At 45.6% G+C, this 15,712-nt stretch overlaps 1 protein-coding gene across 1 annotated transcript in view; it reads left to right on the forward strand.

Annotated features, from left to right (window-relative positions):
- LOC138491516 (uncharacterized) overlaps window positions 1-15,712 on the forward strand; it is a 601,105-nt gene that overhangs the window by 538,741 nt on the left and 46,652 nt on the right. Inside the window, exons 9-10 of the mRNA XM_069618053.1 lie at window positions 7,367-7,555; window positions 13,674-13,864. Coding sequence (XP_069474154.1) covers window positions 7,367-7,555; window positions 13,674-13,864 — 380 coding nt within the window. The remainder of the gene's footprint in view (window positions 1-7,366; window positions 7,556-13,673; window positions 13,865-15,712) is intronic.

Here is a 15,712-nt window from a genome sequence, read left to right on the forward strand (position 1 = left end):
TTGAATGAAATGTTCAAAACATAAAGTTTGTCAATCCCCACGCCACCCATGCCCCCGCCCCCACTGCAAATTTTGAAAATGTTATTAAGAAAACAAAACACCACATCTTCAGTTTTCAGCCCATTAATTAGATAAGTGGGTGTAAAAGAAACATTTTTGGGGAACCTATAGAGTGGGCACGCCCAAAGGCTGTGGCCAGTGGCCCATAAGAAAACCATGCTATAATGTTGGTTCAGACTTTATTTGGGCAGACGTGCCATAAAAGCAAGAATTGCAATATATGTTAAAACACGATTAAACCCTGAGTGTGCCAATAAGATCAGAACTGTTACAATAAAGAAATTTGGAGATAAAAAGCAGTAAAAAAATACATTTGACAATGGATAAGAAGACCTGAAACAAACATTGCAAACATAACATTGTGTACAACTTTAGGATCATTAAAACAATCCAGGAATCTGTAGTTGGGAGGCAAATTCTGCGCAGAGAAAAGGCACAAACTTATCAGCTGTGGGAATAGCCCACTAAAAGGGGAGGGGGTATGTAGGGATGGTCACATAGGGTTATGCATCAGGCTGGAAAATGCCCCTTTTTGATGGTGTTATTACTAAATAATTCACAAATAATGAGGCTTTACAAATAATAAGACTTGAACTGCAGGTAAGTATGTGGGACATAACATTAGATTTAGGCATTGCAAATAGGCCTGGTTGCTCACAGTGACTAGAAAATAAATGCGCACTTATATTAATTTGCCTAGCAGTGGTAGGATTTGGCAGCACATTGCAAAACGCACAGTACAAAGCTCCTGCAAGAAAAACTAAACAGCTCTCGATACATTCGAGGTCAGGAAACAAAGCTCATGGGTGCCAGGGGAAGGCAGAAACTGTGTGACCATTTTATAATTCAGCATATTATTTCTGGAAACTGCTCTACTGACAGTTGCAAAATACCCCATGGGGGTGCAAATTGCCCTTCAGCACATCTCAGCCTGGGATGTGGCTAAAAGAGTTCCTAGGCTGCAAAATTAAGGCCATAACTTGTTCAAGGCTTTTGTGGTGTCATTATCGATTGCACTCTCATGGGAAACCTGTGGAGATGTCCATAAGCAGAGGTATAAAGTTCCACTGGTCATCTCTAATGTCTCAATGTTTTGCCACTATGAAGTGGGAACAGTGGGCAGGACTGTGATGTCACAGCGGGGGTCAAGGGTGGCGTGGCAAGACCTGCAGGACCCAATCTCTGGATAATGTATGTCCCGCTATAGGAGAATGACATACTTTCTCCAATAAGCTTCATTTGGGGGATTAACCTATTGTTGCAATGTGTTTTGATGCTAATTAGTTTGTACCATTATAAATATTTTCATCTTGGGGCGTAACTTTGACAGCACTTGCGTGCAGTTCTGGTCCACATTTTGTTTGCATTTCTATTTTCCCAGCTGTAACTGAGCCCAGAATAAATTGTGTTACTTCTTGCCTGGTGTACACTCCTTTTTCACACTACTTTTGTAGTTTTTGCTGGTGAGTTCTGAGGCAAACTGTATCTGAAAGGGGCAGTACTCAAAGGACCAGTAAGCATTCCATCCGCCCAACAAGGGGGTCTTCCAGTAGCAGCAACAGTACCATAAGGGGGGTACACACAAGTACTGTACAATCAGCACTGGGGGATACAGCAGGTGCAGCAGCAGCCTGGCTTCGTAAACACACAGCAACCTGGATTTGTGCAGGCAGGGGGAGTAAGCCCGTACATGGGACAATATCCGATGGGAAGGGGAAGAGGATTTGGATATAGGGGAATGGGGCCTCGATCTGGAGGACAATGCTTTGTTTGTGGGAATTTTGGTCACTTTGCACAAACATGCCCTCTCATTCCACAAACAGGGCAACAAGACCGGATGCAGCCACAACTGTAATACACACAGACATACGTGCAAACGCAACAGGCACAAATGGTGCCGCAGCAACAGATGCAAGGGCAGCCCATGCAGACACAGTTTGTGCCTACACAGAGGCAAGGACTAACCATAGGGGGAGCAGAAGCACAGGGGGTGTCGAGTGTATTACAGGCACCAGCGCAGACACTCACACAACGGAAGGTGATGATATTGGGGCAGAATCAATTGCCTCATTACACAGGAGTGGCAGTGGGGGGGCGGACCTCCATTTACAACCGCAGGCAATACACTTTCCCAAAAGGGGTGCACACGGGAAGTACGAGTGTGTCCTCTCCAAGCAGTAACTGAAGTCCCCAAAGAGGATCCCGAGTTAGCAGTTCAAATAGGATGGAGTTTTTATTTTTCTTTCTAATAGACACCGGAGCTACTAGGTCCTGCATAAAAGAAGGAGGATTCCCATTATATAACATGAAATTGGACATGCAAGGCTTTTTGGGGACCATCCAAAAGGTTCCTCTGACAAAAGATGTACCTTTGACAATAGTGACGCAGCATATAGTAGCACCATTAATGTATTCTAAAGACACTCCCATCAACATATTGGGGAGAGATTTGTTAAGCAAATTGAATGCCACATTTTCATTCTCAGAGAAAGGGATGGTGTGCACCACACCTGGGATGTAGCCAACCAGAGTGGCAGTGCTGATACAAGCCTACTACGCACACAGCATATTTAAAGGGATACCACACACACAGATGTTCTTGTATGGGTACAGGTGCTGCAAGAATGCATACCAGGGATACAGGAGAAGGTTTATCGACTATCAAATGAATTCTTGTTCAGACCACAGTGCCCCTACATCATTACACCACGCACATACACACTGCTATACGTTGAGGAAGTAGTAATGAGAAAAGACATGGTTATAGTGGTTGCAACAGATGACAACAACATGGAATGGCAATCGATATTGTGCATCAATCTCACACTAACATTGACAGTAGTGACTGACACAGAATTGTTCACTACATTAGACATGGAGGAGGGGGGAGATGGTGCTTCAGTCAGCATATCCTGTCCAATGCACTTAAAAGAAAGAGCCATGCCCCCAAATGACACAATTAGTGAAAAAAGTGGCAAAATACATGCAGGAGGATTTGGAAAAAGTGCCAAAAAGTTTGTTGATAACAGGACGTCACGAGGTAGGAATACTGAAAGGGGCGGGGGCAGTTCACATTAAGATAAAGGAAGGAGCACTATTACCCCAAGTAAAGCAATATCCCTTCCACGAGGGCCAGACAAGGGCATATGACACACTGCATGCTTTATGGCAACAAGGAATAATACAGCAGTCTACATCACCATGTAACACAGCAATCTATTCGATTAAAAAATCAAAGGGTGGGCGTGGCTTTTCATGCAGGATTTACGTCCTCTTAATAACATTATAGAGGGAAAGTATCCTCTGGTTCCAAACCCTGTGACAATTTTTTGTAGCATCCCAGCAGGGACATACTACTTCACAGTAGTGGATCTAACGGATGCATTCTTCTCTTTTGACCTACACCCAGACTCCAGGTATCTCACCACATTTACGTATCGTGGGACGAGAGTCGGGCATACATGAATGCCTCAAGGGTACTGTGAGGGACCCAGCATATTTACCAGAGTAATGAAAATGGATGATTTGAGGGGGGAATAAAGTAGTGGGGATGCAAAAGCACGAACTTATCAGCTCTGGGAACAGCCCACTAAAAGGGGAGAGGGGCTGTAGTGATGGCCGCATAGGGTTATGCAACAGGCTGGAAAATGCCCCTTTTTCATGGTGTTCTAACTAAATAATTTACAAATAATAAGGCTTTACAAATAGTAAGGCTTAGACTGCAGGTAGGTATGTGGGACATAACATTAGATTTAGCACTGCAAATAGGTTTGGGTGCTCACGCGGACTAGAAAATAAATGTGCACTTTTATTCATTTGCCTAGCATTGGTAGGATTTGGCAGCACATTGCAGAACGCACAGTTCCAGGCTCCTGCAAGAAAAACTAAACAGCTCTCGATTCATTCGAGGTCAGGAAACAAAGCTCATGGGTACCAGGGAAAGGCAGCAACTGCACAACCATTTTATAATTTAGCATAAGATTTCTGGAAACTGGTCTACTGACAGTTTTAAAATACCCCATGGCAGTTTCAAATCGCCCCTCAGAAACTCTCCGCCTGGGATGTGGCTCAAAGAGTTCCTAGGCTGCAACATTATGTCCATAACTTGTTAACAGTTCAAGGCTCTTGTGTTGTCATGATCGATTGCACTCTGGGTGGGAAAGTTGTGGAAATGTCCGGTGGCAGGTGAATACATTTCTGCTGGTCATCTCTAATGTCTCAATCTTTTGGCACTATGATGTGGGAACCGTCGGTTGGACTGTGACATCAAAATGGGGGCCAAGGGTGGTGTGGTAAGACTTGCGGGACCCAATCATTTCTGGATAATGTATGTCTCGTTATAGGGGCATACCATATCCAACAAAGAGTCTGGCAAGCGGATTGGTGTTAAACTAGCGACAAAGTTGGCTCCCATGAGCAATATAAAAAGGCTAAGCCGTGGTCACAAAAAACTGGGCATGTGTGCAGAGTACCTTTGTAAATATCCTTCTTGGAAGGTGGGCTACATACTGTTTAGATTTAGAATGGATATTGTACCCACTAGGGCTTTGATTTTAAATGGAAAAAATAGGATGCCCTTTCGGACAAATGTAGACACTGTTCCACAGACAGAGAAGCCACTCACATCGAGTGACCGGCTTCAAAACGTTTTTTAATCTTTATGGGGGCTCTACTGGAATGGTTTTATGGAATTTTGGTTGGTCTAAGCTCCTGTATTATTTGAGCAAACTCTTGCCCCAATTTTTAGAACTGACAAAAGTAGCGGAATAATGGACGAACTGACAATGACTGAAACAGATCCTGAGACTTCAGTTCAACCACTGCCTTGATTTTAAATGAAAGGGGTGTTTTTATGAATACACTGGGCCCCATTGTAAGGTTGCCGGTCTGGAAACAACGGTACTGGTAAGCTTTGCCGGTACCATTGTTTCCGAACTGACAAACTACGAGTTCTGCGAGCGGGTGCCTTTTCGCCCACCAGGTCTGACCTGGCAGGCAGAACGGCACCCGCTCGCAGACCTTGACGGGTGCAACGGCATCATTCATGAATGGTGCTGGCGCATCCGTCCTCCCCATTCGTATTGAGTCCAATGGGACTCATATGGGAATGGGGAGTAATATTTTTTGGTGCCCGGCAATGTGGAATTACCGGGACCGCCAGGGCTGTAATGCCCTGGTAAGTCCCCATTGCCGGGCGTGTGAAAAACAATTAACTATGGCGGCCCACTGTCTTAATTTAGGTATTTTTAACTGCATTTTAAAATGTGATCTTTGATGACATTTTTATGACATTTTTATTACATTTTATGAAATGTTGTACTGACGAATTTGTGTAAGGTTTTAACACAATACATTAATAACTAAAATAGGGGAATAGCATAGTTTCGCCAATGAGCTTCAGTTAGGGGATTGATCAATGTGTTTTGATGCTAATTTGTTTGTACCATTATAAAGGTTTTCATCTTGGGTTGTAACTTTGACAGCGCTTTTCATGCAGTTCTGTTGTGCATTCTGTTTGAATTTCGCTTTCCCAGCTGTAACTGACCCCAGAATAAATTGTGTGACTTCTTGCCTGGCGTACACGCCTTTTTTAGACTACTTTTGTAATTTTTGCTGGTGAGTTCCGAGGCAACCTGCGGTACAAATCGAAGCAGCAATAAAACATCTGATTTGCAACGTTTTAAGACCTTAATTATATGTTTTTTTGCATAGGGCCAATGATTCTCACTCGCCTATTTAACATGAAGTAAATCGACCATTATGACATAAACAGAGCACAAAGTACCAAGGACCATCCATGGTCATCACACACTTGTAATATGTCTGAGTCTCCTTCCCCATGCCCTGGGTAAATAATTACCCATACAATGGGTGGCCAAGGAGTCCTTGGCAGCAAAACACAATGTCATGGCCTCGGTGGTGGTTCTAACTGCCTAGGAATTAAATAAAGGTTTTAAAAAGCTTCTTCTCAAGTTACTGTAACAAGGACAAAATAAAACAACATGAAGTAAATCTTCATGGTGCTCTATGCAAAAGGAGCAAGACGGCCACTCATTAGAGTTCCATTTGTTTTTAATATCTGCCAAGGGAATAATACCCAAACAAGCCTTCAAGAACAAGGCTCTCATCCACTTGAACTGCATAATATCAAAGCAGCCTCCAAAAACACAGTGACTGTTAGTTGCCAATAGCCTGCAAATTGGGCGGAGAGGGTCACCCTTATATGTATTTAATCTTCCCTCTTTGCATTGATGGCACATACAATACAAGCTTTAATCCCACTACCAATTGACTCCGAGTCAATACAAATATCATTAAACCCCAAAGATTGTAATTCTCTCTACAGGAAATGAATCCCAGGCATTTCAAGGCTCCTCCCCGAGGTAGCACGTCCATCACTGCTTGCCTAAATGTGAGCAGATTATCGGTAGACCACAGACTAACCCAGTAGTAAATTGGTTTAACTTTACAAAGGTTAGTTATGGGTTGGAGGTCAAGTTTCAAGGCTGACAGGAAGGTCGGATGCAGTAAAAGGTAAACCTAAAAGTTTTCTCAAGAAAATATTTTCTTTAAATATAACTTATAGAGATAACAAAACCTTTGAAATTCACTGAAGAAACTTTATAGTGCTGTTGAGTTGACCAGATTTAACGCAACAAAACCCTTGGAATTCAGTAGATGTGGGAAGTCATGACTAGCTTAATATCTTAACGAGGACAATACTATTATTAATGGGAACTAGGCAGGACATTCATAAAAAAAATGCTGCTCAGATGCATAGAAATTATATATTTTTCTGTTTCTATCTGGTTTTATGAAATGGTGTTAAAAAAAACGTGATTACATTGTATAATAATATTCATTGTCATGCAGGGGAGGCCAGACTCCATCAAGGCTGTAGGATTGTCTTTTTTATAACCCACCCAATAATTGTTTCCCCATTCCAACAAGGCACAGGCCAGTCTTTCAAATAAAGGAAATGCATTATTCTGTAGTCGTTAATGTGTACTTATTGTCTTTGTCACTGCTTACCTTCAATGACATGAGGTTCAGGGGAACTAGGAGTTACAGGAGGAAGACTAACAGGATGTAAACTGGGCATAATGTGAAAGCGTGTCAAGCTTTCAATCCAACTGATCGAGTCAAGCTACCAGCACTCCACAGCACTAGGGTGCCTGTGCAGATAGTGAGGGCCAAGGTCATGAATTTTGTTTGCAACAGGTTCCCATAACGGCTTGTGACTTGGAAATCGACAGCTGCAAGACAACTGCCAGATAACCGCCATTGTGTTTCTGCTTTGTTCCAGGATTGCTGGGGTACAGTGTGTACAGCTATCAGGATTTGCTAAAGGAATCAATTACAGGATCGGACAGACGTTTTCTGGGGAAAGTAACCATGCCTGGAACGCAGTGCACCTTGATGGAAAGTGGCACCTCGTCGACAGTACGTGGGGAGCAGGGTTCACCAATACCATCAGCAACAAGTTTACCTTTGAGTAAGTCGCTATTTCCTTACATTCTCATTTGCAAAACAAAAGGTTGATGGCTCTGGAAGGTTTTGAATTAATCATACCCACTAGTATTGTACTGGGGAACCATCCAGATCACTGTTTTTCATCGTGCAATGCCATTACAGAAGCGGGAAGTACACATGCAAGTCAGGATTGGCACCACCCCCAAAAGGTGCAGTGTAGCCCAAACTGCAAATTCACACCCCTTCTGCACAGGAATCAACAATGTTTCAGCCTAATTGGGCATCATCAATCAGATGCAACTCTGTTCTCTTGGGACAGAAGCCTCAGGGCCCGTCTCTGGGCATATGCATCCAAATGGGGTGGTGGAGGATCGGGGGGGGGGGGTGGAGCATCGGGGGGGGGGGCATTTGCAAAACTGAAGGTTGATGGTTGGAAGGTTTTGAATTAATCATAACCTCAGACATTGCCCTGGGCATCCCTCACTTTTCAGCCTGCCATGGCCCCACCACAACCTCCCACCTATCACATGTTTGGCATAGCTTGTCTCCTTAAGGGAGAGAGGGTATAAACAGACATGAACCCCTTGCTGCTGGACCACAGAGAACCAAGATGGCCGCCAGCTAATCCTCAATGTGGATGTGGAATTTCGCCACATAGATACATTTTTAAAATGTACCTAATTTTGCTTTTTCATGTGCTGTGCGCTCCACTCGAGGCTTGCAGTGCTCTCTGAGGACCTTATACCTCACTGAGGCCCGAGGGTATTTAACCTGCACTGTGTCTTTGTTGTGCTCACTGCCGTTTTGCGGCATTTTCAAGATGGCTGCCAGCTAATCCTCGATGCGAGCCCCTGCCTGAGTTCTCTCCTCATTGGTTAATCCTTCCTTGTTAGTAACCTATTGGGACCGGCAGGCTTTAGCTGGACCCCTCACCAAAGGCCCACTTCCTAAGGCCTCTGTCTGCTCCCTGTCTACTGCCGGTTCTCTGTCTGAGGTCTGGCGTGCACCCCTCACAGGGGCTTTCATGATGGCTCTCCAACATTCTTCAGTGGAACATGAACTACCTTGACACTCTCACTTCATCAACTATGTGTTAGTTGCCTCTACCACGACATACCCTACACCTCTGACTTCCCAACCTGACTCCATTCTACCTGGACTCTCACTCTTATTGCCTGTTACTGTGCTACGTTTTCACCTTCTACTAACATTTTGAATTTAGCTGTGTTTTCACCTTCTGCTAACATTTTGAATTTAGCTGTGCCCTGTGGCTGTATAGTATTTCGATTTTTCCTGTGCCCAATGACTACCTTGTGCTACGCTGTCCTGCTGTTCCTGTTCCTTCCCCACTCCCTACTCTCTCTCTTCACCCTCCTCAACATCACCAATGGCGCTCTCTGTTTCTCTTATCTTTTCTAATTGTTTCTCAATTTACTATCCTACCCTTCTCACTAAGTCTGGTAGGAAGAAGTTTAAAAAGGATATTGTGGTCTCTAACCCTGGTCTCCCTATCGCTGACACCTACACCAGTGCATCCTCTAAACAGACCCTCACTGACATCCTATTTGTCGTTCCTTCGCCAGACCATTGGACTCCTCATGTGGTCTCTGTGCTCTCTCCATTCTCTTCTTCACCCATTAATAGTGGCTTCCGGTTGGAGGGCGGACTGGACCCCTTCCACTCCTCTAAGGTAATCATTAATGTCTACTTGAATGGCACCATCCTAGTCCAGGCCCTCAGGCCAACCTTCTCCTCTTTGACAGACGCTTCCACGCATCATCAACTTTCCTTCTCCTGCTGTGCCCTCTCTCTCCTCTCTGGCTTCCTTACCTCCCACCTCTAACTCCTCATTGGCTACCTGGCCCTTCCCTCCCTCCTCCTCCACCCCCTTCAGGCTCCTTCGACACCCCCACAGGGAATACCTATGATCTGTGCCCCCTCCCTGGTACTCTTTCAAGGCTAGCAACCTTCTCTATATTGCCACTCTAAACTCTTGCTCGGCTGTCAAACACTCTTCTGACATCTGCCGTCTCCTGGAAGAACTCAACCTCGATGTCCTCGGTCTGACTGAGACATTGCTCACGGCCAGCTCTGTCACGAGCTTTAACACTCCCCTCCCTGATGGCTACAAGATCCTCTCCGTGCCCAGATCCACCCATTCGGAGGGGGGTGTAGCCATGATCTTCCCAGAGTGGATCCCTGCCTCTGTGATTCCTGCGTAGGCCTACTTCTCCTTCAAATGCCTTGTCTGTAGGCTTTCTCTCTCGCCCAGCCACTCTCTCACCATTGCTACTATCTATCAGCCACCTGGTCAGACTACCTCTTTCCTCTCTGAGTGGGCTGACCTCTCCTCCTAGCCTTGATCACTCAACTCCTCTTCCTTGGAGACCTCAAAATCCACCTGAATCTTTCCTGTTCCTCTACTGTACTCTTTGGCGACCTATGTGACCCTCTCTCTCTTTCTATTCTTCCCTCTGGCCCAACTCACTCTGCAGGGCATACTCTGGAAGTTCTCATCTTCTCTGACTTCCCCCTCTCTAACCCTCTCACCACTCCTCTCTCCTGGAGCGATCACTTTCTCCTTGTCTCCCATCTCTCACTCTCTAGCCCTCAGGCCAAGCCTACTCCAGCACTGCCACCTACCTTCTCGGTCATCCGGCCCATGAAGCGTTTGTCAGTTGAGACTCTGCCCTTCCTCCACCCCTGGCTGACTCTCACCCTGACACTGCCCTTTGCATGCTTCACTCTGCTATCTCTGATACTCTTGAGGTCCTTGCCCCTGTTATGAGGATCCGCTTGAAGCCCAAAGGCAAGTGCAACTCTTGGTACGACTCTGACCTAGTCACCCTTAAATGCAAGTGCAGGGTGGCTGAGAGGAAATGGCAGGCATCTTGTGCATCCTCTGACAAACTGGCCTGTTGCCTGCTCCAAAGGCAATACCGGCTCTCTGTTTGCACTAAGAAGAGAGCTCACATACAAGCCCGCGTCTCTGCGGCATCTTACGACTCTGCCAAACTCTTTAAGATCTGCAAAGAGCAGGCCAATCCTGCTGCAGTCTCTAATTCTCCTGTTCCTACCCAGGCCCTCTGCACAGCCCTTGCCTCTCATTTCATCTCCAAAACCCAGGACATCCTGTCCACCCTCTCGTCCTCTCCTCCTCTTTCCCCTCTACTTCTGGCCCCCCTGCAGCCACCTCTCCTTCCTCTTTCTGTTCCTTTCCTCTGTTCTCCCCCGACAAGATTTCCAGACACGTCTGATCTATTAAAGTCTTGTCAAAACAGGTTCTTCCCTGTTCGTACAAAACCATCAAGGACATTATTGACACTCTACGCCCTGCCCTTTCCGACTTCTGCAACCACTCCTACTCCTTGTACTGTTCCATTTATTTACTATAGGTTCACCCACCCTGCGGTGACCCTCTTCGTATTTTGCTCCAGACCCCTTTGCTTCCGAAGGAGTATTGCCAGCATAACAGCAGCATTCATCCGGTAAGTGTATTACTTGTGAATACAGGACACCACCCCTTCGCAGCGATGCCAAGCGGTTTCTTTCCCACAGGTTGGCCTCTACACAGCCACCTTTGTTATACATATCAGACCATGGCTGATATGGTTTTTGTTACATTACAAGTATCTTTTACTATGACTATATAACAGGCAGCAATGCTTCACCCCTTTCTTAAAAGTACATTTCTTGTTTTTAATAGCACTTGAGACTCCTTCTAGATCTCACCCCCATTCCGTTTCTTTTTTATTGATTTTACAGAGATCCCCAACCCGGAGGCCCAGAGGAAGGCGTTCTAACAACAAGCCGAAACGCCACAGGACTAAGCACTTATTGTGCTTTATTGTCTTTTCCAGCTAGATAGGGGGCTTCTCCCCCTGGCGTAGACCGATGGTTCTTAGTCCTCTGTTCATAGGATTCAATACTTACCCTAGTTTGATCTTCACGGTCCTCACAGCATAGCTAGCAGAGTGCGCCTTGCTGAACCTGAGGCCAGACTAATCAGCTTTCCCTCACACTTCTCACCGCATCTGAGTCTATATGAATAATTTGCACTTTGGGATCAACGTATTTGGTCCTGCCTAGATCGAACACAGCTCAGTTTGTTAAAAGACCTCTATGCACTTAGAGTTATATCAGGTTACTAAACAACCTTAGCTAAAATTTAAAGACCTAATATTCGGTGCCTATATTTCTCTAACTGAAAATGTTGAACAGTTTTTGCTATACAGTGTTAACTTTTTGCTACTGTTTTTTCTTTCCCATGTTCTCCTTGATGTTGTATAATGAAATCTGCATCACCCAAATGATACTAACCCACTAAATATGTGATTTTTAGATAACATATACATTGTTTACGCTTTTGCTATTTTGTTCTGATTTCTTTTTTCGGATAAACAGTCTGATATTGTGTATGAGTTCTGTTTTTATAAAAAACAATACAGACAATCAATAAATTGAACTAATTCATTATTTCTACACGAATATGGGATTTGTGCCTTATTTGCCATATTAGGGGACACGGACACGATTGTGTACTCATTAAGATACTAGGCTTACTATTTGAAGCTTAAATTTGTAAATAACTTGAATATAATCATTCAGACACCCCAATCTAAGGATAGTGTCTATGTATATCTGTGGTTGGAGCTCTTCTTTTGTTCCCCGCAAGACTTATCCTTGGCTTCAAGCCTAGGGACCGCATCTCTCCAGCCCCTACAATCTCTCAACTGGCTCCCGGTTGCTGCAAGGATCATGTTCAAGGGCCTGTGCATCATCCACAAGGCTTACAGTGGGCTGGGACCCCGCTACATCCAACTTTCTCTCCAGAAATGCCTCCCTGCTAGAGTCCTTCAGTCCTCTAGCTTCAACTCTCTGCAGATCGGACGTTTCTTCATTCAGAGAGTGTGGGGTAGATCTCGCTCTTCGGCAGGAGCCTCCCTCTGGAATGGCTTTCCTGCCCCTCACACTTGAGCCGGATCTCCTTAAGCTCCGAAAACTTCTCAAGACTTTCCTTTTCTCCTTTTCCCCTCCTCCCTCCCCCTCCCGTGTTAATGTCCCCCTGCTGCTACCACCGGTGCCTGGTCTTTTAGGTGCCTTACAGGGGCTAGACCCTCCCCACCCAGTCTACCCAAGCACCCCCTAGCCATCACCTGCTCTTGGGCACCCTTCCCTGACTAGCCCTTTCTGGTCCACCCCGTCCTCGCACTAGCTGACCGTTACCCCTGCTTCCCCTAAAACATTTCCCTGCCCTTGGGCCCCAGCCTACCTGCACTTCCCCCCTTCCCCCTTCCCAGCCTTCCACCCTGACCTGCCCCCTACCCCAGCACTTATTGTCACTGCACTTGCATGAACCGAATGGCACAAGGCTTAGTAGGACCATTTGTTGATGTTTCTCCTCTGTCACCCCCTTTTTTGTCTTGTGGCGCCTTGAAACACTTGTGTATAGGCACCATACAAATGTACAATGAATAAATAAATAAAATAAAGAACAGACACTGTGCCACTCTCTACAAGTGGCACGGTCCAAAATATCAACAAAAATGAGACATCGTTGGGCCTGTCAGGCATCAAGAAGGAAGGACCATTTGGACTTAATAAGGCTAGTGTTGTGTAATGGGCCGATTTCGACGACATGGTCACTGATGGGAAGAGTGAGACTCCATTATTGCAGGTAGCTGATGTTGGAGGAAAAGGTTTCATGTGGGTGATGTGAAGAGGAAAGACACTATAATAGAACATGAGAGTCCTATGACAAGGCATAAGAGGCATATGACAAGGGTGTGATTGAGCCTTCATCGAAATATAAAAATGCCTCTATGGTGACTGGGAACGCCACTTTTAAGATGTAAGAAGGTGTATGAAGTCAGTGTTGGAAGGAGGAATGAAGTGAAAGCCAGTACAGTGGAGAGTAGAGTTCGATCCATTATTTGCATATTGATCAAAGCACCATTGAAATGAGGCTAGTGATGTGGGGAATAAATTAGACCGCATTGAAGTGCAACAGATAACTATTGATGTACCATTACAGAGTATTTAGCGGGTGAGGTATTGTTGCATTCTTAGGACCTTTTGTCGGAGTGGACGGAAAACAGTGACGCCGTGTCCAAGTTATCTAACTGACTTCTCTTCTGCAGGTACAACGAGTTCTACTTCCTCACCCATCCAGCCCTTTTCGCTGAGGCCCATTTTCCGGACAACCAAAACTGGCAGCTTTTAAAGCCTCCCCTGTCACTCAAGCAGTTTGAGAACAACATCCGTCGCAAGAGTACCTTCTATAACGCCGGATTGATTGCAGCATACCCGGAGACGGTCATGATTGAAACAGGTGTGTTTTAACACTATCCTCGTGTTCTACTGTGCGACTGCCCCTCTCCACTCGATATTGAACATTACCGCTTGCAATACAGCTCCTATACTTCCACCTATATTGTTACCGTAGTTTATGAGACCAAACACGTCACTCGGTGCTGAGCTCGCCTTGTTCATTACGCCCCACTCCTCCATGCGGTTTACTCCCCATATTACAATCACAGTGGTCCCACGCTGCTTCCCACGCGTGCAGCCCCTGCATAGTGATGTCAATGGAACCCTGAAACTTTTCTGTCGTATGCGCCTGTCAAAAGCATTACGCACCTGAGTGGGCTTGGGAAAGTTATGCAAGCCCATGTCACCAGCAGCTGTTTTCAGGGAAGTGCAATTGGTTGAAAACCTTTGGGAGGTGGAAACAAGACAGGGGTAGGCTAAGCCTAATGTGGGTGCCTTAATCAGTGAGAATGTGCAGACAAGCTGTAAATGTACGGATGCTATTGCTGTCTACCTATATACCTATACCAACAAAACAAAACTACAAGACAGTTCTTATAAAATATTGCACAGCATGACATAGTAGTAGTACTAGTAGTGTGTCTTTTATATAGCGCCTTTATCCCATTAGTATGTCCTCAACACACGCTTGTGGTGGGAATGCCCTCGGAAGACTGAAGTCCAAGGTGTGGGAACATTATCAGAAGGTTTAGAATGCGTAGTTGCATTTGGCCATGATAGGGAGTTCGGTGGCCTGGCCGAGCTCTAGTAAGATACCCAAGAAGGTCAGGCATGTGGAAGGGTGATAAGGTGGTCAGGTGAGTGCAAGCGACTTGTTATGTGTCCAGCTAGACCGAAATGTTTGTCGTAGGTCGTCACTGCATTCTGATGGCAGAGGTGATGTGCTATGTGTTTTAGTCTGGTGTATTATTATTACGCTTTATAAAGAGCAACATGCCCGCAGGCCTCAGTGCGCAGGGGCGGAACAAAAGTCAGGTCAGGGGAGCACTGACGAGACATGGGTAATCACAGAGGAGAGTCTTATTAAAAACCAAGCAAGGGTCCCCAAGAATATCTGAAGGCCAGATCACGAGGAGGACAGGCCAGGACTCAGGCAGGAACCAAACTAATTATTGATATTAAACAAAGGAGTCTTCAAAGATGTCTTAAAGTGGGGGAGGTCCGAGGAGTTTCGAAGTTCACTAGGAATAGCATTCCACAACAATGTCGAAACAGTTTAGTAGAGCAGTTGGAACGAAGGCAGCAGCTAAAGGGAACATACAGAATTCTTTTGATCATGTAGCCAGGAGCCTTAATCGCCAGACACTTATGCGTCAAAGTTAACAACTTGTAGATAATACGCTGTTTAACAGGTAGCCAGTGTTTAACAGGGAGCCAGTGTCACTAACACTACGAGTGTTAGTGACATGGGGGCCGATTTATGGAACAAATGTGCGCCGAAATTCATGGTGCAAGCTGGCGCAAACGTGAAAAGGCAAGCGCATGCGTGCGATTCATGGAAGGGCCTGCGCGTGTTTTCTACGGGATGTGCGCCAAATACGCGCGTGGCGCACACGGGGGCACACATCACTGCAACATCCCGAACACTGTGCGCATCAAGCGCACAACGTTAGTGCACACACTAAAAAGAGGGCGGAACACAGGGCGGAACACGCGGAATGGGGAACAACGTGTGAAAAAGAAGGCGTAACTGGGGAAGTATTACAGGGAAATACACAGAACGCCCACACGCATGCAAACAACACGTATACATGGAATCACATAGGGGAAGCCCACGCACGGCAAAAGACACGTACAGGCCTAAACACGTCCGCCACACGAAGGCAGGCAGTAGCGTCCCTGCGCATTA

Source organism: Ambystoma mexicanum, chromosome 10 (genome assembly GCF_040938575.1).
Source record: "Ambystoma mexicanum isolate Mex_15411 chromosome 10, UKY_AmexF1_1, whole genome shotgun sequence".
NCBI classification, from domain to species: Eukaryota; Metazoa; Chordata; class Amphibia; order Caudata; family Ambystomatidae; genus Ambystoma; species Ambystoma mexicanum.